The sequence below is a fragment of the Myotis yumanensis genome, unplaced genomic scaffold, assembly GCF_028538775.1.
Source record: "Myotis yumanensis isolate MYYU_CA2020_CCGP unplaced genomic scaffold, mMyoYum1.0.hap1 SCAF_2, whole genome shotgun sequence".
NCBI classification, from domain to species: Eukaryota; Metazoa; Chordata; class Mammalia; order Chiroptera; family Vespertilionidae; genus Myotis; species Myotis yumanensis.
The window spans coordinates 6078600-6101552 of record NW_027223753.1 but is presented as its reverse complement, the minus strand read 5'-3'; the positions used below and the strand labels follow the sequence as shown (position 1 = coordinate 6101552).

Sequence of the window (22953 nt, the reverse complement as noted above, 5' to 3'; positions counted from 1 at the left end):
GGCAGATTTCTCAGGATTCCGGCCAAATTCCAGAGCCAGTCCAGAGACCTGCTGACTCCTGGTGCTGGCGGCCACCCCCACCTGCCACCTGCCTGCCTTGGGGTGCTGGCTCCTCTCCCCAGGCCAGGCAGCCAACCCACCCTGGCTGCTGCCTCGTCTGGACCCGGACCCAGACCCGGCACCTGCTGCAGTGAGCGGGGCCCTCTCCCCTCCTTGCCCCGATCACCGCTGAGTAAAGTCCCTGCTCCCGGAGACCTTTCTGTTCTGCCGGTTATGCGGCGGCTGTCCCCCTGGCACGCACCCCCTGGCTGTCATCGCCGGGGTAACTGCTCGGCCCCTGCCTCTGGCCTTTCTCCCCTGGTCACATTTCCATTCTCTCTGCCTTTCTCCCCCCCCCCCCCCCCCCCACTGTCCCCCGCTCTCTCTCCCTCCCCCTCTCTCTCTCTCATTCTCCCTCTCTCTTTTTTTCACTCTTTTAACATGGTTTTCCTAAAAAGTTTTTTAATCAATCAAATTTGAGGCAGAAAATAGGTTTTGTCACGCCTGGTCCCGGGGTGGTGAGGCTCTCACTCAGGCCCCTGACAGCCCTCCGTGCAGGAAGGGGGCCAAACAGAATATTTCTGGGGGAAGCGCCCGTTTCCATGACACTCCCCTTGTTGTCTGTGCGCCCCCCTCCCCAAGCTGCCGGCTGACATGGCCTCAGCGCTGTGAAAGGCCGGCCTGGGAGAGGGTGTGTGCGAGGCGGGGGAAGGGGCAGGAGACAGCGCTGGGGGGTAGATGGCGGCCAGCAGCTGCCCCGAGCCTCCATGGCCTGAGAGGGCTGGGAGCAGGTCGGGCGCAGGGACCAGGAGCCTGGCCTGCTGCTGCATAATCAGCTGAGCCTCATGCATATGGAGCCTGGGAGCCGGGGGCAGCTCTCAGAAGCCACGTCCTGGGATGTCAGTGGCTCCACAGCGGGCACTGCAGATGGATGAGGCCTCTTCGGGTCTTGGTACGCCGGTCCCAGCAGCTTCTTCACCCTCCCTCGGCCTCTGCCCACCTCTCCCGGCCCTTCTTCCCCCGGCCCATGGCAGCCCCCTCTCCACCAACCCTGCCTTCCTTCCCGCCCTCCCTCCGCTCCAGCACCCCTTGCGCAGGGCGAGCCTCACGTCCCTCCCAGCTCCCAGGCCCACGACCCCCCTGACAGCTCCCTGGGTCTTCCTGGGTCTTCCTGGGTCTTCCCTCTCCATCCCACTTTCCCGCTTCCTCCTTCCCATCTCCATCTTTCACCCTCTCCGCTCTCTTCTTGCTCTTTTATAATTAATGATTAGTTTTAATTGGTTTGCTTAGGCAGCCTAACAGCAAATTAACAGAAGCCAGCCCAGGGCTTCCAGGCTCAAGTGAGAGACCACTGTGCTTCAGGCCTGGCCAGGGGAAGGCCTGGGCAAGGCTGACCGGTGGGCTCTGCCTGGGCCCGTGGGCTGCCTGGGCGGGCTCTTAGAGGGAGGGTCAGGCCACACCTGGACAGGTGCAGCGGCCAATGGGAAAAAGGCAACAGGATCTTCCCACTCAACTGGGCTCGCGTTAGTCAAGGTCCTCTGTGTTCTTATTCTCTGCCTTTCCATGTTCTTGTTCGTACGCAAGGCCCTGTGGACATCCTCAGAGACTAGGGTCAGGGAGAGGGAGGGCGGTCCTGCCTTTAGACTTTGGTTTTGATCCATCCGTCCTCACTCGTGCCATGAGCAGAGGGGTCAGGGGCTTGACACCTCAGGGGTGAACATTCTGCTTTTTCACGTGGACAGGAGGGAGCGGTCACAGGCTGTTGTTAGCTCAGCTGCCTGCCCGCCGTCAACCACCACAGCCTGGGTGTTCTGGGGCCCGGTTCTGGTTCTGATTTGCTGGGTGCCTCTACAAAGAACTCAACCTCTTGGTCCTCAGTGTTCTGGTCAGAGTACTTAGGATAAAGAACATTGGGTGGATGGGTGGGTGGGTGGATGGATGGATGGATGGATGGATAGGTGCATGGATGGATGGGTGGAAGGGTGGATGGATGGATGGATGGATGGATGGATGGATGGATGGATAGGTGCATGGATGGATGGGTGGATGGGTAGATGGATGGATAGGTGCATGGATGGATGGGTGGATGGGTAGATGGATGGATAGGTGCATGGATGGATGGATGGGTGGATGGATGGATGGGTGCATGGATGGATGGGTGGATGGATGGATGGGTGGATGAGTGGATAGATGGATAGGTGGATGGATGGATGGGTGGTGGATGGATAGGTGGATGGATGGATGGATGGATGGATAGGTGGATGAACGGATGGTTGGTGGATGGATAAGTGGATGGGTGGATGGATAGATGGGTGCATGGATGGATGGGTGGATTGATGAATGGGTGGATAGATGGATGGATGCATGGATGATGCATGGATGGATAGGTACATGGATGGATGGATGGATGATGCATGGATGGATAGGTACATGGATGGATAGGTTCGTGGATGGATGGATAGGTGGATGGTTGGATGGATGGATAGGTGGATGGTTGGATGGATGGATGCATGGATGGATAGGTACATGGATGGATGGGTGCATGGATGGATGGGTGCATGGGTGGATGGATGGATGGATGGATGGATGGATGGATGGATGATGGGTGCATGGATGGATGGGTGCATGGATGGATGGATGGATGGGTGGGTGGGGCGGGTGGGCAGCTGGCAGAGAATGGATACATTGGTCATGATTCCTGAGCATGTTCTCTTCTTAGCCAGTAAGGTGTGCTTAACTTCAACCTTCCTACGTGTAGGGGCACCCGCTCTCCTGTGCTTTCCTGCTCTGTACCTCTCCCCTGGCCTTGCAGAATCCGCCTTCACTACGGCAGCTTTCTGATTCTCAGTCAGTCACTCACGCAGGCCAGAACCAGACATCAGGGACAGCGAGAGGCAGAGAGAGACGGAAAACACCAGGCAAGGCTATAGAGATGAAGTTGAACTTCTCAGGTCCCCACTGGGGTTCCAGAATCCACCGGGCATCCCAGATCCCACCCAGATACGACCTCTCTGCTCCCATCAGCCGGGCCACCTGCCCCGGGGGCGGGTGAGGGACAGAACCCCAGCTCACCTGCTGGTCCCCACCCGGTAAACATCGCTGCCCCTCCCCGTCCCTCCTCCCTGACCAACTCCCAGAAAGTTTCCTCCCTGATGGCTCCGTGCGATCAGATCTGCAAGTTGCTCTCTAAGCTTCTTGTCACATTTTGACTTAATGAAGTGCAACTGCTGAGGGATTTGGGTTCAGCGCTCCGGTCTCCCGCGCTCCCTTGTTGTCAGAAAGCAGGGTTGGTTGGGGACGGCAACACTGCGCTGCAAGTCGTTATCATTCCGGTCAGTCTGTTTAACACAAAATTAAACAAAGAACTAATTAGTGCCTCATGAATTAATAAATGCACAGTTGCCGGGGAGGCTTGGAGGGGAGAAAAAGGTGGTGGAAGGGAGATACTGGAGTTGTGGAGTTGGGGGGCTTTGGGGGTCCAAGGGAGGCTAGCCAGGGCGCCTTGAGAGATCTCAGGCAGGCGCGTGTGGGATGGACAGGACAGAGATGCCGCCCTGCCGGGCCCCTGGCTGGCTGGCTGGTGGGCCGGGATGGGAGCTCCGACAGCCAGGCCTGCCCAGCGCCTCTCAGTGGCGTCGCAGGGGCTCCGGCCCTCGCCCCACTCCGCGGCCCTGCCCTGCTTGGCCTCTACTTCCTCCATTTCCTCTCCCGCTTCTTCCCTTTTCCACTCTTTCCACCTCTGCCCCCCACTTCCGCCTTGGCATGGCTCCCCTTCCTCTCTGCTGCCCCCTATCTGGGTTGGCACAGCTCTCCGCAGACCCCAGCTTCTCACCATCTGGATCAGATGGGGGGGTCTCAGAGGCCCACGGGTCAACCCTCCCAACTGCTCGATGCCCAGCAGAGCCCGGTGTCCAGCAGGGCGGGCTCTGCCCTGGTGGGCACCTCTGCCCAGGCAGCCCAGCAAAGGCAGCAAAAGCTGGCGGGGGACCCAGCCCTCCTCAGGAGGACGTGTCAAGTACAATTAATATTATCTGTCTAAATATGTCCTGAGAAGGGCGGGCGGTGGGCAGCAGGACTGGGTGGCCGTCCCAGCCCTGGGCAAGGTCACCTCACCTCTCTCAATCCCCCAATCTGATTTGGGGATTACGCAGCCTAAGGAAATTGGTGTTATTCCTCTTGCATCATTGATAAGCCACACATGAAGGAGTGGGGAGGAAAAACGCAATAAAGAGAAAACGCTTTCCTGACGTGGGTAGAGGTCTGAGGCCCAGGGGTGGGGGGGGGGGGGGGGGGGCGGGGATGGGGGGTGGCAGGGCCCGGCTCAGGCAAGGGCAGGGGGCCCAGGTCAGCAGGCAAAGGGTTACTTGGGTTTCCACCCACTTGACCCTGGCTCTCCAAACCCCCCTGAGGAGCAGGGCCCGCGCCTGGCAGGCGGGGCCGAGCAGTGAGTTGACTAAAGACGTGCATTCTTGCCCCATTTACCTCCTCCTCCCGTGGCCCCATTGTGGGTTGTTGTGACTCGTGAGTAGGACCCCAGGGAGGAAGGTGCTGTCAGTGCGTGGGCCCCGGGTCCACCCTGGACCCTGTCACCCACTTGCTGTGGTGAACAGCTTGGCAGCTGGCATTTTTATTTTCAGGGGCTGGGGGGAGAGAGTCAAGGAGTGGGTGCTGCTGGATTCTGTCACTGTCCCCTGGCCTGCAGCTCATGGGAGCGTCCCCTCCCCCCACCCCCATCGCTGCCTCTGGTCTCTGGTTAGGTGGGGGGGTGGGTGGGGTGGGGGGTGTCCTGAGGATCGTATTTCCACTGTGATCAGCCCCTGACAAATTCAGTGCCCACTCTGTGTGTCTGAATCTTTGACCCCTTTGGCAGGTCCCAGAGGATCAACCCCTAGGCCCAGGGTGGCAGGAGCCGTGGGTATACAGCAGAGTGGCGGGCACGCTGCCTTGAAAGGCTAACAGGGCTCCTCTCTCTCTCTCCTCAGGATGAAGTGACGCCCCTACTGCACAAGAGGAGCCTCCAGGACCCGCTACGAGGTAAGGCCTGAGCTCCTCCCGATCCTGTGTCCTTCCCTCACTGGTGAGCCCTGGCTATTGCGGGTGTCCCTGGCTGGGCCTGGCCATGTGAGCATCCGGCGAGGGTTGGGAAGATGAAGACTCAGCATTGGAGTCGCATTGCCCACTTGGACCTGGTGGGAAAGGTGGCCTCACCCTCAGACTGGCTCCCAGGCTGGCAACGGTCTGGGACAGCTGCGATGCAGTCTTTGGGCATCGAGTGTGTTCAAGGCGGCATCTATGGTGCCAGGGCTCACCTGCCCGGGGTTACCATGCCCAGCTCCCTGCAGCTCCATGTGCCTGCTGTGCTGGCTGCTGCCGGCTCCCCACCCTGCCCCCTCCTCCTCAAGCTCTGGTTATAGCCCGGAGCGTGGGGAATCTCCTTGACTTGAAAACCCTCTCTCCTGGGAGGAGGCTGTGGCCCCCAGTGGCCCCCTCCTTCCTCCATGAGAGCCTGGCAGGAAGGCCTTAGGCCGAGGCCAGAGCAGGCTGCTGTCTTGCCCTTCCCCAGGCCTAGGGCTCCCCAGGACCAGGGCTTCACAGGCTGCCTCAGACCCCGAGTGGCTCCAGGAACCTCGGGGGCCACCGGGCCTAGGCCCCAGGCAGCGCCGTGTCAGAGGTGACCGGTGGAACGCCAGTGTTATGTAAATAGCGGGGCCTGCCCGGCAGGCGAGCTGGCTGGCTGCAGCCATCCATCATCCTTGCTCGGCGGGGCGGGGGACAGACACGGCACCGCGCGCCTGGCTCCAAACCTGTTTGTTTTCCCTTTGTCTCCCGCGTTTCTGGCCGGCTGCGGCTGGCTCCGGGTTTTGTCCTGCTGGCCCCCTCCCTCTGGAGGATGGGGGGCAGGGAGGAGATTCGAGAGGCTCCCACCGCGGCATCCCTTTGGGACTTCAAAGGCTCCCCCAGCATTGTCTGTGCCGGCGGGCAGTGGCCCTGAAAACGTGATCAGAGGCGGCCGGTGTAGGGCAGGCCCGGCCCGCGCCCTGCGCTCTCGCTGGGGCCCATGGATTCCTCCCTTTGCCACCAGCACCACCCTGGTTACAGCGCCGCTCCCCAGGCCTCTCTCCTCGCCTTCCTCTCCCCTGGCGTCCCTGCTGGGCAGCCCAACCCGCTGCCCCGCTCCGGCCCCCTGTCTTAGCCACAGCCTCACACCTTTCTCCTGGCATTGAGCCGCCCAGAATGTTGGGAGCTGCAAGTCTCCGCCCTGCGTATCACCCGTAAGGATCTGAAGCTCAGCGAAGGGCTGATGGGAGCTGGGACAGATGGTTCCTGGACATCTGTTTCCCACGCCAGCGCTTGCTCTTGTTCCCTTCTTTTTTCTCCGTCCTCTGCTGGTAAAGAGAACCGGACTTTCCCCCGAGGCTTCTGCCCATCCCTTCCTTCCACTTCTTGGCAAAGTGTAGATTGGACAGGTCTGTCCCCCAGACAGTGGGAGGGAGTCTGGCATCCCTGATCCCGAAAGTCAGTCCTAGGTATGTCCATTCTCTGGAGCAGGACTTGGCAAAGTTTAGCCCATGGGCCACATGTGGCCCACTGCCTGTTTTTGTAAATAAAGTTTTATTGAGACACAGCCACGCCCACTCGTTTTCATATTGGCTGTGGCTGCTTTCACTCTACAATGGAAGCACTGGGTAGCTAAACAGAGGAGGTTTGCCTGCAAAGCCTAAAATACTTACCATCTGGCCCTTCGCAGAACGTGTTTGCTAACTCGTGCTCTGGAGGCTCTGGCTCCTGCCTTCTGCTCTCTCTCTGTGTTTTTAATGGTAATACACAAAACATGAAATTTAACATTGTCACCACGTTTAAGTGTACAGTTTCCTGGCATTCAGAACGTTCACAATGTTGTGCAACCCTCACTCCGCCCTGTGCTCCTGTCCCTCTTGTCTTTCGAGGGGCCGGGGCGGTGGTCTGAGAGCCCTGTTCTCAGGTTGTTGGCTGCTTGCAGCCCTGACCTGCTCTCTCCTCCTCTCCTCAGTCCCACCTAGAAGTCCCCGCTTGGCCTCCCCACGACAGCCACTGTTTCCTTGGGCTCTTGCTCCCGGCATCCCCTGCGCCTCTATCCTTCGCCTTTAGCTGATCCTCAGATCCACCCTTTCCTCGTCCATGAGGTGAGCAGAGTATCTACTTTGCAGGGTTATTGGGACAAGTGAGCGAGTTCATGTCGTCCAAGGTGTCTGGCCTGGGGCCTAGCAAGTGGAGGAGCCCATGTTCCCTCCTCTCCCTGGGCAGGTCCCCGGAGCCCCCCACCCCTGCCCAGGACCTCTGAGCCTGACTTCTTGGAGCAGGAGAGGCTCCGGGGGTGACCTTTCTGAGCACAGTTTCTCCATCTGCAAAAGGTTCCTGACCACCACGCTCTCCCGGCGCAGGCCTGTTGCAAGTAGGAGCCAGGATGCTGGGGGTGCTGCGGCTGCTGCTGCTGCTGCTGCGAGGGAAGCAGGAGGCCATGTGTGGGCACCTGCTCTGTGCAGGGGCAGGGACCAGGCTGCTCTGACACGTTACTGGTGCCGTGAGCTAATGTGGGAGCCAGGTTCCCAGCCCCGGAGGAAAGGCAGGCAGGGGGAGAGGACAGGGCGGGGGAGGAGGCAGGAAAGGAAGCCGTGCAGCAGGCGGAGGTCTGAGACGGAGCTGCCTGCGTCCTGGCACCGCTCACTGGCCGCCTCTCCTGCTGCCGCTGCCGCTGCCGCTGCCTCCCTGTCTGTCTTCCTGGTCTCCAGGCCTTTCCGATGCCTCCAGCCTTCTCTCTGCATCCCACTAGCTTCCCTTCCTCCTCGCCTTCCCACCACCGGTACTGCGGCACCCCAACTCCACGTTGCTCTCTCCTCCTCTCTCTTTCTCTCTGTCTCTCTCTCTCTCCTTTTCATCTACTCCGAAGGCTTTACTTTACTTCCTTGTCACCCTAATTGATTGCATTAACCTTTCAGCGTATTGGATTTCCTCGGCATCGTGCAGAGAGCCCTGCACAATATGCTTATAATCTGAGCCATAATGGACAGTTTGCAGTCAACAAGCCCCTTCTCCCATCGCTGCCATCGGTCCCGTGGACGTCTCTCTTGCCCAGGCCACCGTGGCCACTTCCCCCGCCGGCAGGGGTGGGGCAAGGGGACAGGGCTAGAAGGAAGCAGGCACCGCTTAATGCCTCCGTGCATTTCCCTGCCTCTGCCCCCCCGCCGCCTCTGCACCCCCCCTCCCTGCCTCTGCTTTTCCAAGCTCCCCTGCCAGTCCTTGCCAGGCCTCTGGTCTCCGTGGTCCTCTCAGCTCAGCACTCTGCTTCCGGGGCTCTGCATAATGAGTGGCTGGCGGCCCAGCTTGGATTTGGGGAGTACGGCATCCCTGGCTCCACCAAATGGTTGTCAGAGCAAAGCTTGAGGGGGAAGCCGATGGTGATCAGGAGCTGGAGGGTGGCTGAGAGGCGGAGTCTGACTCTCTGGGTTCACCTGGCCCCTGAGCCAACTGGAGGCCTCTGTGGACCTTCTGGAAGCTGGACTCACTCCTGGACAAGTGTGGGAGCACAGGGGAGACCGAAGGAAGGGGATCTGCTGGAGCCAAGGGAAAGAGAGGCAAAGACCCTGCTGGGTGGCCGTGGGTGTGGGCAGCCGCTGCCTCTCCCAGTAGGCGAGGGAGCAGGCCCGCATCTCCCACACTCGGCCAGGGATTGTGATTTGGGTGCTCGGGGAGCAATGTCTCAGAGCCTCTATTTCCCATCTGACTTGGGAGTAGCTTAGAACAGACCCCCCTGCCTCCGTCAAGGGAAGAGAGACGGGATATAAGCAACGGAGCAGCCGGCTGGAGGGAGGCCGCCGCAGGGTAGATGGCTCTGCCTGGCCGGAGACTGGCAGGGGGGCGGCAGGAAAGCACAAGAGCTGGCTCCCCAGCTTGGTCAGAATGAGCTCCCTCCCGTCGGTTCCCTGATGGGCACCTGCTTGTCTAGCAGAAGGCGAAGGAGCCAGCTCATGCCGGCTGCCTGGTCCTGGGAGCTCAGTGAGTCCTGGCCCGTAGGTCCTGGCTGGGGCTGCCGGCCCTCAGACGCGCGGCCCGGCCGGCCGAGTCTTCATTCACGACAGGGTGGCTGTCGGGTTGAATACATTAATGTCAGGCCAGAAGGTCCCCTGGCCCTGGTATTTTCTCTCCTGCACTGGTCTCTGCCCCCCACACTCGGCCGTCATCTTCTCCTACTGACCAACCCCCACGACCCTCCCCCCGCCCCCCCATCACTCCATCACTCCGAAGGGCAAGCTTTGTCAAGAGGAGGCCAGACTAGGTCCTTCCCATCCTCTCCCAGGGATTTTGGGGGTGGGCAGAGGGCGCAGCAGGGAGAAGACAAGTAGCGAATTAAAGTTTGGTGATTGTCAGTGTCAGGAGAAGCTAAATAACCCTGTAACTAGTATGAAGGTGAATTCACGGTCTGCTGCACATGGAAAATATGAGTGCTGTGAGACGGGAGAGCGGGCGGCGTCTGCCCGCCACGGTGGGCAGCCTCCTCTCCAGGGACCCGGGCAGGGGGGCGGGAGGGGGACCTGCCCTCTCCCATCCCTGCCAGGGAGCAGCCCCTCAGGAGCCCCGAACAAGTACGGGGCAGCTCAGCTGCTTGACAACCTACAGGCTGGGCGCCAGGGACCCAGGGAGACGTTAGTATGCACCAGCAGTATACGTTCACGGACACCAGCCCAGGCCCTAGCCAGCCATCCTCCCAGATCCACGTTAAGTCACGAATCACTATGGTCATTGAGTGCCTACTCCGTGCCCCTCACAACAACTCTATGCCGTAAATGCTATTATTATTCCCCGTTTTGTCCTCACTTTCTTAATAACCACTTTATTGAGATATAATTTACATGCACGTGTATCATTGACAAGGTTGTGCAACCGTCATCCCTATCTAATTGTAGAATATTGCCCTCCCCCAGGAAGAAACCCTGGACTCAGTAGCAGTCCCTCTCCATTCCCCTCGACCCCCAGCCTTAGGCGATGACTCATCCTTATTCCCTCTGATACTGAGGATGTGGAGGCTCAGAGAGGAGCAGTGACTTGATCACGGTTGCACAGCCAGTGAGCGACGGAGCTGGGATTTGAACCGAGGTAGTGGGTCTCCAGAGCCACAGTTCCGTGAGGGCCTGCCCGCCCAACGTCCTGGCTACCCTCCCCCCCAACCCACATGCCATGACGCATGTTTCCAACAGCATGGGCTCAGGCGTGTATGAGCACCATCCGAACACGTAGGCCCAGGTGGCAACAGGCATCTCCCTCCCCAGGTACACGTACGATTTCATACAGAGAAACCTCACCGCCCCCCCCCCCCCCCCAGAAGGACAGCCAGCCTCCCCGTCGCGTCCCCAGCCAAGCCCCGGGCACGGAGGGCTGGCACAGGAGCCAGCAGCCAGAGGAGCTGAAGTGGCCAGTGAGACCTGGGTGGTTTCGGAATCTTAAAATGAGAAATCCCCGTATCTCCTGTAGCCGATAATTGTGACTGAAATAAAATGCCAGCACCACATTCCAGAGCAGGTCCCTGCCCAGGCTGGGGCCACAGGCTGGGCCGTGCCCACAGGGGCAAGGCGACTGCTCAGTTCCCTGAATCACACTCTGTCTCTCCTTCCATCTCCCACTCTCTCCTTCGCTTCTTTTTCCTTCTCACCCTTCTCTTCCCATCTACCTCTTTCTTCTTCACACTCTCACGTTCCCACCCCAAAGCTAAAACAAACAAACAAAAAAAGGCTTTAGACCACACTCTTACACTTAAAAATTTGGGAATTAATGTGAAACAGGCTGCCTCCGATAAGAGATAAATCCAAGAGCCAGAGACAAAGGAAAGGGAGCCGCGAGAGAATGCGTGTCTGTTGGATTTGGTTTGGGGTTTTTTCCTCCTTCTTCTCTCTCCCTCCAAAGTGGAGGATCCGGCCGGGCCAGTTTGGATATTTATTAAGAAAAAGCCAAAGATAATTAACTTTTTTGTTTTTGTTTTGTTTGCGGGTACCTCCCCTGCTGGCACTCCTGGCTGCCTGGCAAATTAAACCTGCTCCCTGGGTGCTGGGCTGCGGCAACTCTCCTGCCGGCTGCCCCGAAACTGCCGGGCCCATCGGCTGCCCACCCGGCCACCCACCTGGGGTCACTTTATGCCACCATTGATGCCACCTCCCCAGGCTCTTCTGACTTCTAGACAAGCCTTTAGAGCAGGGTAAGTGGTCTGGGCGGGGAAGGGGGTGGTGGCCATCACCTCCCTAAAGGAAGGTGGGGTAAAGCATGCACTCCCCATGGGGCAGGGGGACGTCTCCCGGCCAGTTCTGGGTTGTCTGGCGGCTTCCCAGAGAGAATGAGCTAGAAGTGCAGGGGAGAGGCCAGATTTGGACTATGCCAATTTCAGCTCTTCTCCCAGGAGAGTGGTCCACTGCCAGGGCCCAGGGCCCTTAGGAACACTGTGGAGAAGACTTGGAGCCATGGAACCATCCATGATATCTGTCCACCCTTAACACCAGGCTCCGTCCCCGCCCCAGCCCCAGCCATCCACGGGGCAGGCAGGGTGGTTAGAGAGCTGCCACTTGGGTAGGAAGCTAGTTGCCTCTGGTCTCCTGCCCAAGAACCATGAGAGCCCTGAGGCCAAGCTGTGGCCTGAGCCTGAGCCCAGTCCAAGGGTCAAGAAGGTGGCAATTACAGACTTCCTGGTTAGGGACAGGGCTGAGGGCTTCTCAGGGGTCAGGACCGCCAGTAAGGAAGGCAGGTCCTCTCCAGGGATCAGCCCAGCCCCGAGCTGCTCGGGTTTGGAGGTGTGGTTTGCCCCTCTGCTCCATGAATGTGCCTCAGCCCCTCCCCTGACAGGGCCCAATCCCCTGCCCACTGGCTTCCTCCCCAGGTGGGCAAGTAGGTAGGCATTGTGCAAGGTCCCTCCAGGTGGGGAACCTGCTTTGGAGCTGAGCACGGCGAGGAGGGCATTTTTCAAGGATTTTGCTGGCCCTTTTTTTTTTTTTTCCTGTGAAATATAAGGATGTGCAATTTTTTTGGTTTCAATTTAGCATTGGAGAATTTTATAATTTAGTAATTAAAATCTCTGATAGGCTTTAGAAATTGCGGCTAATTGAATTTAATGGGAAGATGATTTTCAATTTTATTTGATTACCGGGACCCCTGGCATCGGTATTTATGGGAAAAAAATGGGAAATGTGCTGTGTGGGCTAAGATGGCATAATTGAATTAGGGATAATCGGATTTCTCCGTCATGAATTTCACTATAATTTTCCTATAATTTTCCATTAGATATCTAGTTTACAAATATTCACAAAGAAATGAAGCTCTTTCGGAATGGAGATTGCTGGCTAACAGGATTACGGGGCCAAGCGTGCGGCTGTGCCAGCCCCTCTACCACCATCATGCAATCCCCGGCTCTGCCTCACGCTCAGCTCCAGCCCGGCCCCGGCCCCTCGCTCCGCCACCCGCTCTGCTGCTCCCCCTGCCCTTTGCTTCCTTTGGCCCTGTCTCCCCGCTGCCCTGACACCCACCCTTCCGTGGCCCACCGCCTCTGGTGCCCTGGCAGGCTGTCCTGTCCCTGTGCCATGGCGTCCTGTCCACACTGCGCTCGCTCACGGCTCTCCCTGCCACCCTCCCTCCGTCAGCCTGGGAAGCACGCTCACACGCAAGCACGCGGACTCCCTCGCAGGTGCGAACATGCTTGCTCACATGCACACACAGTCTTTGGCCAAGGCTTCTGTGCCCTGGCCCAGGCGCCTCGGAGGGAACCAGTTTATTGGGATCCTGGGGTGGGGTGCAGGAACAAAAGGAGCTTTGTTCAAGTTTATGTGAAAGTTACAAATTCAAAATGAGAGCAGATAAAGCATGAGATACCTGGTGTGTAAACAGGCTGGTGAGTGAGAAGGCCGCAGGCTCGGGAGGGAGGGAGAATGAGTGGGCAAACCGGGGCTGCGAGGGGACAGGAGCCAGCGGCTGAAGCGCGCTGGGGAGCCAGCCGTTTCCGGGGCTCCTGTGAGGGGCCTGGGGTGGGCTGGTTGCGCAGGTCTCCACTCTTTCTCTCGGAGGTGAGGCGTGTCCGGAGGAGCTGGAGGCTCTGGGCCCAGGGCCTCGAGACCGGGAGGGATTGTGTCATTGTTCTTTTCGTCCCCCAAGTCCCAGGCACAAGTGTCCTGACCGTGGCCTGGCCTCAGGGTCTAAGGAGGTGTCAGCACATCAGGATCCTCAAGTTAGAAATGGGCCACAGATGCCAGAGTTCTGGCCTCTCCCGTTCCTACGAGCACACACCCAAAGGGAGAGAGACAGAGATAGAAACCCGGGACCCCTCCATTATGCGGCCTCTGACTCACACCCAAGCCCTCGGTGGCTCAGCCTTCTTCTCAGACCTTCTCAAATCAGAACACAAGATGGCCTCGTTTCCTGGGCCTCTCTGGTCTGTCCGAGGAGGCCCCTCAACCTGGGGCAGGGCCTCTTAACCCCACAGTCGCTGACTGTGGCCATCGCCTTGTCAGGGCAGAGGCTCTCCGGGAAGCCCCCGCCTCCCCCCACCACTGGCTACACTTGGCGGTCCCTCTGGCTGGCCCTGCCTGCTTGCCTGCCTTCCAGCTCCCTGAGTTCTGTCCCTTCGGCCATTCCTCTCCAGTCTTGGTCCACCAGAGACCTCAAAAGTTCTCGTGCAGCCTTGCCTCCTGATCACCATCAGCAGAAGCCCAGCAGGTCTTCAAAAGGAGGCAGCAGGCCATGGGCCATATCTGCAGGGAGCTCCCCTTACATGAGATGCCTTCAAAAGCACCCAGAAATCATCCATCTGCCCCTGTCTTCAGGCTTCCTTCTGCAGCCCATTGCCCACATGGGGAAACGGACACTCAGGATTGGGGCATGGGATGGACTCTCTGTTGTGACAGCCCGAAGCTATAGACCTTGCTTTGGGAAGTCATAGGTGGGAGCACCCCGAGACGTGTGTGTACCCCAGAGCAGTCCTGGACCCAGAGATGCCCTGTCTGAGGTCCTGCATGGGGAACAGAAGCTCATGGTCCTCTCTGCCCGGCTGCCCTGTGCCAGCAGTTGTCCCAGCCGCTGGGTCGCGCGTGCCTCGGTTTGTTTAAAGAGCTCCGCTCCCTTACGCAGAGTTTGAGGGACAGAGGACACTCGGTGAAGCTTCTGAGCCTCCACCTACTGTTCCTACATGGGTCTGGGGCAGGCCTGAAGGGTGGAGGGTTGTGTGACAACCAGGAATGCCAGGAAGGCAGTGAAGTAGGTGAGGGATGCTAACCTCCCTGTGAGGCCATTTGAAACTAAAGAGCAATCCAAGAAAAAAGAAAAATAAGGGAACGTGGGAGAAGGAGTAGATTGTCAACTGACGTCTTTGCCCTGAGGCCTCCGTGGGCCCTTGGCTTTGCAAAACAGAAATATTGCAAACACAGGCCAGCACCCATTTGCTGGGTGCCACCCAGAGACCAGAGAAAGCCAGGGGTCCTGGCCTATGGAAGGCAGTGTGGCCTCCCTGAAACAGGAGGATGGGCGCAGCCAGGACAGAGGGGGAGCTGGGGGCAGTGCGATCCAGGTGCTTCACCAGCTCAGCTGGCCACGTTCCTGCTGGCCTGGCTGCCTCCTCCCCTGAGCCCCCCAGGCCCAGTGCGTAACTTGGCCACTAAAGTTTAACTTACCCGGGCATAGCAGGGGCGTTTGGGGGCCATGGCAGAGAGACCCACCTCTGAGCGTGCCTTCTCTGAGAGAAAATGAGGAGAGGCAAGGAGTGGACAGAGACACAAGTGTTAGGATGCTGGCTCCTTGGTTGAGGGGTGCCTGTGCCCCCCCCCCCCCCCCCACACACACACACACATCTGCTACAGGGAGGCGGGGGAGGTGGGGCCCAGGGGATGACACTCAGATAAATGATAGAAGCTTCTGCCCTGGCAGGAGGAGGGAGGAGGTCGCAGCTTTGGGACTGAACTTCTGGGCAGGAGGAGGGAGAAGAGAGGCCTGAGAGCTGGGCTGTGCAGTCGGCCCAGGTGGGCAGGGCACCAGGGCCATTTTAAAGGCAAAGCCAAACCCTAGCGGCGGAAGCCCGGGGGCCGGGTGGTAGTGATGGGGGGTGGGGGGTAGGGGGTCCCCCGCACTCCGGGAGCCTGCCGCGAGTTTTCCCCTGACACACCAAGCCCCAGCGCCCAGAGATTTTTCTTCTTCGAGCTAAAAAAGCAAACCACCACCAACACGAGGTTCGGGTACCAGCTGGGGGGGGGGGGGGGAACCCTGGGACCCCGGCACCCCGAGTCCGCGGGGCGCGCGAGGGGAAGCACGAGAGCGTGCGGCTCGGCTGCGCGACCCCGTGGCGCTCCCCACCCGCGCGGAAAAGTTTGCGCGGCCGCGCGCGCCGCGAACCCCGGGCTGCCCGGCGCCCGGGAGAGTCCGCGCGCCGCCGCCGTCGAGTCGCGCCTGCGAGGCCCGAGCGCAGAGGGGAGCGTGGGAGCGCGAGCCTCGGCCGCCGAGTCCCCCCGGGCACCCCCTTCCCCGAAGTCTGAGGTTCGGTGAAACACTGAACCCAAAGGCCGGCCGCCCCAGCCGGTGCGCTGCAGCCCGGTGCGCACGCGAGGGAGCCGGCGGGGGCGCGCGCGGGGAGCGGGGGCGCGCGGGGAGCGAGCGCGGGGCGCGGGCGCGCGGGGCGAGGGCCGGGCGCGCGGCGGGCGGGCGGGCGGGCGAGCGCGAGCCCATTCACTCCGCGGCCGCGGGCGCGCGGGCCGGGCTGCTCTTTCACCTGCCGGGGCGGCGCGGGCGGGCGGGCCCGCAGGAGGCGGCGCCGCGGCCGCCCTGCCAATCACCTCGGCGCCTGGCAGCGCCCCCGGCCGCTCCCGCCCGCCGCTCCCTCCTGCCAAACTGTTACCCTGAGTGTTACCGTCAGGAGCAATGACATCAGGGCTTTAAAACAACTTGTTATTCGGGGAGTAATCAGTTGCAATTAGGCATTAATTAAGTATTATGAAAGTTGATTATTTAAGTGAATTCGGCTTTCGACTCTCCGACTATGGTGAGTACCCGAGTGGGGCGGGGGAGGGCCGGGGGGCGCGCCGCGGGGCTCCGACCCGGGACCGGCGCGGGGCGGGGGGCGCGGGCGCGGGCGGGGCGGGGGCGGCGGGAGCCGGGCGGCCGGGCGGGCGGGCGGGGGCGCCCCTCTGCTTCCCGGGCCGGCCGGGCCCCCCGACCCGGCCGCGTCTATAAATAGTTTCTCTTTTAGTTTAATAAACTCGGGAGCGGAGCGGAGCTGCTCTGCGTGTGCGATGCCCGAGCGTGAGAGCGACGGGGGAGGGAGGGAAAGTTTCGCTCTCCCGCCCCGGACCCCCTGCGCCTTTCGTCCCGGATCCCGGGGACCCGTCCGCCCCTCGATGGGGGGCGCGGCGCGCGGAGGGGGCGGCGGGGTGTGGAGCGGGGAGCGCGGCGAGAGACTAAACAGAGTCTTTTTTTCCTTCCCTCTGCTGTTTTCGGCGATCCTGGAAGAGTTTGGGACCAAGGAGAGGAGCATGGATCTTGGTACAGGTACTGGCCGGTGGGAACCTGGGGAGGCTGTTTCACTTTTCTTTCGGTTCTTTTACGGAAGTTATTATTTTTAGCCCAATGAGGTCGCGGCGGGGCGGGGGGCGGGGGACAGGGGGCGGGGGCTGGCCCGGAGAGGGTCCGTGCGCCCGGCTTCTCGCCCCGGTTTCTGGATTGCGAGGCTTCCTTCGGATGATATTATTGTTATTATTTGCTACTTGCTTAGTGACTATGACTAATCTCATGCTTGTCATTATGAAAGAAGGGAGGGGAGAGGGAGCTGGGGGGCACCCAGAGAGAGGATTTAGGGGTTTTTTGTGGGGGTTTTGCTTCTCCCTGTCTTTTGAATGGCTCCGTGTGTTTTCTGTGTCGGTGTGTGTGTGTTTTTTCCCCCCCGCAGAGATCTCTGTCTCTGGCTGTGGGGTGTGTGTTTTTATTTTTTTAGTGGGGGGTGGTTTAGTTTTTGAAAGCAGCGTCCTGTTGGGAAAGGTGGTTAGTCTGGTTTCGGGGCGACTGTCTCAAGGTAAAGGAATTTAATTTATTTGGGACAAGGCTGTGTCGGATGATCAAGCTGCTTATTATGGCTAATGAGTATTTTTCACCTGAGAATCCGTGGGATGAGGTGGCTGTTATCAGTTCAAAGTGTTGGGCCCAGGACTGGCTTCCATCCCCCTTCCCGGTCCCCACCCTGGGAGGGGGTGGACCAAAACAAACGACCAAATGTGGACTCTGGGTTTTGGGGGGGCCTAGCCTGGCACCTAGGCCAGGGTCCCAGGGGCATGGTGCTGGCCCGGGCAGAGTGTATCCAGAGATCTGGGTGTTTTATTGGTTTTAATCTAATTTCACTCCATATTTTTCTTCATTCCCCATCCGGGGTTCTAACCTAAGGCCCGAGTGAGATTTACCGTCAGGCTTCCCATCAGCCCTCTCTACTGAAACCAAATTCTGACCAGGACCCTCGGATCCCAGGCCGACAAAAGCCGCTGGCTTCTTCCTAAATGTTTTTAAAAAGAAGTCAGTAGTAAACAGGTTGATAATCCATTGAGACTGACCTCTGAACCCTTCTGCTTCATTTATAGGAGGATCAGTGGTGTTGGTGGCTATTAGAGCTGCTGTTTATCATGGGCCCAAGTTCATAGCGTTGTCCCTTGGGACCCATGAGCTGACATTTGACCTTCTGAGGTCAAAGGGGATTGGGCAGAGAGCACAGGAGGGCAGCACTGGGGGGCCCAGGGAGGTGACATGGTGGTGGGCTTTGGGTAGGGGATGTGTGAGGGGGAAGGGGTCGCGCCCAGAGGGTTAAGACTGTGTCCAGCCAGGGGTGACCTAGATGTATCTGATGTGGAGGTCCCGGGGACCTTTGTGCCCAGGAAGGGTGTGACACCCCCTGCTGGGCAAAGCGGTGAAGGTGGCGAAGGCTTCTGCTGCCACCCTGCCCCTCCCTGCCCCTCCCTGCCCTCCACTCCCACACAGAAGCAGCCCGCCCCCACCTCTAATCAGGTGTCTCATCGCCGCCCTCTCAGGCCCCAGCCCCTTTCTTCGGAAACAGGGCCCCCACCCATCCCTATGAGGAGCAGACCTTACAGATGGGCTGGGTGAGGCGCCACTCCCTACCTGGGGCCGAGCCTCTGCTTGTGGGCGGGCACAGGGGACCCGGACATTACTCAGCTGGAGGGCGGGCCCTCCGTATTCCTCCTTCCAACCTGGGTACCAACTGGAGCGGGCATCCACCCTCCTGCCCTACACCCACCAGTCCTCCCCAGTCCGTGGTGGGGACACGGCGGCAGAGCCCTTCTGTAGGGTGTCCCCGACTCGGGGGAGGGCTCCCTGGGCTTGTGGGTGGCAGAACCTCTTGCAACATCTCTCCTGGGCCTGAGGGAGACTCGCTTCTCCCAGCACCCCGGGGACAGGCCCTGGAAACTTTTCCTAGAAGCTAGAAGGGCCCCTGAGGTCAGCCAGGCCCTCTTGGAGCTGGAGTGAGGCACTCCCAGCAGGCCCCAGACCTGGACTCTGGCCACTCGGTGAGGGGAGGTCCAGGGTGTCAAAGTTCTGACTCTTTCTTGGAGGAGTCATCTGGTGATACCATCTCAGCCTTTTCTTTGAACTTGGAAGTTTCACATAATCTCAGATCTTCAGAAGAAAAACACTTTTTCCCCTGTTCACACAAAAAGGGAAGCAGGTGGGAACTCTGAGATCCCCCTCTGAGCCACTTCTGGCTACTCCCTGGTCATCTTCCCTCCATCTCTGGAATGTACTCCTGGACCCGGCCAGGGCCAGGGGCCTCCTGTGTGGCCAGGGCTCATGGCTGGGGCAGTTAGGGGCCCTCTTCTTTTGTGGGACTATGGGCACTGCCACCCTGGGCCTCTCTAGAGCAGCACAAGCTGGGAGCACCGGCCCCAGATGACTGCTGGCTGGTACCAGGGACCCAGTGAGCATTGGATCGTGGGTTGGCATCACCTCCCGCCTCGGCCAGGTCTAGGCCCTGAAGCACTCCAGCTCTAAGTAAGTCAGTCGTGGGAGAGCCCAGCTTCTCAGGAGGGGACAGCAGGATCTCACGACCCTCAGGGGCCATGTGGGCCCCTTTCCCCCCACCATAGTTCAGCCAAGGGCTGGATCAATCTGGACGTCTTTAGCAATAAAAAATGCCGATGTCGTCCTAATTCACCAGGCCCCGAGATGACAGCAAATTTACATTTTTTAATTAAACTAGCAGCCAGTTTTTATGAGAGGGGGTTGGGTTATGCAAATCAAATGGTTGTGTACGGAAGATTAGGAGAGTTTGGGAATAAATTCCACAAATGCTAATAAAAAAAAAAAAAAGGAAAGAGAAAGAGAGGGAGGGAGGAGAGAGGAAGAGAGGAGGACATAGTTCCATTAGGCCCTTTTAGAGTGATTTCCCTGGGGTCGGGAGACGGGAAGGGGAGAGGAGGCCGGAGGAAGCTTTCAGACGCAGGTAAATCCATCCTGCCGCTGGGAAGCTCCCCAGGATTAGGCTGAGTCCTAGGCCCTGGACCAGCGGGGGCCGGGTGAGAGTGGCTGCGGAACAGCGGTAGAGCTTTGGAAAGGAAGCTGCCCTTTCCTTGTTTTTCTGGGATCTGGTTATAAATTGTCCCACTCGCCCCAGGGGGAACTCGAGAAGAAGAGGAGGGGCTGTTCGGGGTTAGAGCTGCCCGTCAGAGGATCCAAGGTCGGCTCTGACAGGTCAAGGGCCAAGTAGGCAAGTTCAAGAGGGTGGCCACAGACCGCAGCGGGAGCCGATGAGGGGCTGCACTGCCCACCTGGCACCAGGGCCGCAGCCATGTTGCAGAGGTGGGTCAGTGGGAGGAGTCGAGGCCACTGGCTGAGCCAGGCCTGCTGCTCTTCCCCTGGATTAAGCGCTGCTGGGACTCCAGGCCGAGGGCCCCTGCATTGCATCCAGGCCCCCATTGCCTCCTGGCCCCGGCCTCGGCCGTGGAGGAAGCCAGGAAGGATGGGGTCAAGGGAGCTGAGCCAGGTTGGCTTGGCAGCCTGGTTCTTGGAGTGGAATTTCCTAGTAGACACGTGCTTGGAGGGCACACAGTCTCAAGGTAGGAGAAGACTTTTTCTCAGGTGGCATCTGGCCCCAGTGGGCAAAAACGTGGTTTTCCCAGCCCAGCCTCCGTGTGGACTTCTCAGGCCCCTGCTGCCCGGAGTGTCAGCCCCCTCCAGACTCTCGGGACTCCGGCGAGCCTCCCGGGCAAGGCCAGCTCCTTGCCAGGAATGGAGGCTTCTAGGAACCTGGCCGGCCGGCCGGCTCTGGTTACACCTTAGGCCCCATGTGTTTGGGGGATTGGGAAGGTTCTTGTGCTGTTTCTGGAGAGGAGACCCCACGCCGGGCTGGGGGCAGAGCAGGTTGCCTGCCCTCGATTTTCCTTCCTCAAGCCTTTACTTGGCCAGATCCACCCACTCGACCAGTCTGAGCTGGGGCCAATCCCTGCAGTCAGGTTGGACACCGGTTCTGCCAGTCTGCTGCAGGGGGTGGGTGCTTCGGTGCCATCTTGGCAAGAAGGAGCAGGCAGAGCCCAGGACAGAACGGGCTCTTGGGGAAGTAGCGAGCTTCCGGGTACCATCCACACAGAGGCTGGCTGTGTGTGTGGAGGGGCGGGAGCATCAGATGACCTTTAAGGTCTCCGACTCCCAGCCTGATTTGACCAGAGGATTCAGTGCTGCGTTCTCGTGGGCGGGGTCGCGTGGTCGGGGTGAGCAGCACATCCGTTGGACCCTTTCTTCGGCAGAAAGCATTTGAGACAGACAGCTCGGGACTGTGAAGCGGCCCCTTGAACCAGCCCCGGCTCGGTTGTAAGACGTCAGAGCAGACCTCGGGATGAAAGACCTCGCCGGGTCGGTTCCCTCCAACCGGAGGCAGAAGCCGCGAGGGCAGGGCTGGAAGGACCCCACGGGCCCCGCCCCAGGCCCCTTTTCCCTGTAGGGACCAGCCAGGGACACCCATGAACTGTCCTCTCCAGGGAGGGCCCAGGGCCGTGGAGTCGATCTCTCAGGCCTCACTGTCACTCCCATGCTCCCCCCTCCCCCTCCCCCGTGGCCAGGGAATCTGGCCGAGTTGCAGCTTGGGTTTTTATGATGGAAAAATAAAATAAATGGAGGCACCTTTGGAGGGCTGAGTCACGGCAGCAGCATCTCCTCATTAAAGCTGCTGCCCTGGCTCAAGTCCCTGGCCAGGGATTGGGCGGAGCCCCGCCAGGCTCCGGGCCTGACTCCTCCTCTCCCTAGATCCTGCCAGGTGAGCCGGGCGCTGGCTGCTCAGTCAGCCTCCTCTGGCGGGCCCACCATTCTCAGAAGGGTCAGGCTCATCCCCCGACCCCCACCCTCCCCGCCCTCCATCCCCAGCCCCAAGGCTTCCTCTGTAACACTGCCCTCCCCGCGCTGGTTTTTAAACCTTGACCCACTGGCTGTAGCTCCTCCCCCCCCTCCTCATCCTCCTTCTCTTCCTCCTCCTTCTCCTCATCTTCAGGGGGAAGGAAGTTGCTCTGCAGTAATTACAGCTTGTGGGTCCCCTAGGCAAGCAGCAGCTGTGCTGGGATAGCTGGGCCAGGGTACAGCAGGAGGAGGAAGGAGCTGGAGAGGAGGAGGAGGAGGGAGAGGAGGAGGGGGAGGAAGGCTGGCGGCCCGTGTGCAGAGGAGAGACTGCTTCCCTTGGATTGACTGTGAAAGGTGGCACCTTGGTGGTCCAGCATTCACCGTGCCGCTGCCTGACTCCAGCATAGCATCTCCACACCCCAGAGTCATCGAGCCGTGTGTCCCCTGTGGGGGAAGAGACCCCATTCAGGTGGTGAGGTCTGCAGTCCAGGGAGCATCCGGGAAGCCCTGGGTGGGAGCTGCAGGAATGAAGACCACTGGTCCTTCCCAGGTCTTCGGGGCCTGCCCAGTGAGGGGGCGGGGGGCAGTGTGTTCATCGGTCACATCAGGTAGAGAAGCCAGGGACAGAGGGCCCAGGGAGCTTTGTGCAGGAGTGGCCTTTGAACTTGATAAAGGATGGGAGGTCCTGGGACTGGTGGAGCTAGGCAGGTCATGCTCCCTGAACCGTCTGCAACTTCTAGGGTTCCACCTGGGCTCGTCCCTCTCTTGTCCTGTATGCCCCACCCACCCCAAGAGTGTAACTCTTGCTTCACCTTCTGTGACCACAGCTTTCTGTCCTTACTGCCCAGGCTGCCCAGCTCCCCAAGCCAGGCCCCGCTGCCTACCTTTTATGCCCCCTTCCCCCTTGGCAGCCTCATACCCAGCGGCCCCTGGAAAGAGATGAGGCTGGCTGGGGATCTGCTCCTCTGAGGGTCTGGTCGTGCCCATGACATTGGGGTGTCAGGGCGGCAGCACTCAGACTTCCAGACTCTGGCCACCAGAGGCCAAGGCCGGGAACCCTCTCTTCTGTGACAGCTGCTCGTAATGGCGACGTTAGCGTCAGCCCTGCACGGACATCTCCCAGGGCTGGATACGGGGCTGGTCTTGCGCCCGCCCACTCTGAGTGCCGGTGGAATTGATTGATGGATGTGCCTCTTCGCCAAGTGCCTCCTCGGCTTCTTAGTGGGGGCAGGAGGCAGGCAGGAAACATTGGCCGATTCCCTTGGGACCCGGGTTTTCGCTCCTCGAGAGCTTTCTGCAGCCTGATTTACAGGAATGAGTGGGGCTGGGATTAGGGATGGCATGAAGGGGACGAGGGGGGCATAAAGATAGAGATAGACATTGAATAGCTGGATGGGGCCCCGAGGTACCCGCTAACCATGACCGTGGCTTGGGGCTGGGAGGGGCTGAGGGGTGAGATCAGACTTGGCATATGACGTCTGTTGCCTGTACGGGACAGGAGGGCAGGATCCAGTGGATGGTCCGGGTCTCTTCTCTGCTTCCTCC

General features: G+C 59.8%; 1 protein-coding gene across 1 annotated transcript in view; it reads left to right on the top strand.

The window, feature by feature from the left end:
- The first annotated feature begins 15931 nt into the window (after positions 1-15931).
- Positions 15932-22953, top strand: part of CASZ1 (castor zinc finger 1) — a 56561-nt gene continuing 49539 nt past the window's right edge. The window contains 2 exon segments of the mRNA XM_070404065.1: positions 15932-16069; positions 16537-16575. Of these exon segments, the coding sequence (XP_070260166.1) occupies positions 16021-16069; positions 16537-16575 (88 nt within the window). The 5' untranslated portion in view covers positions 15932-16020.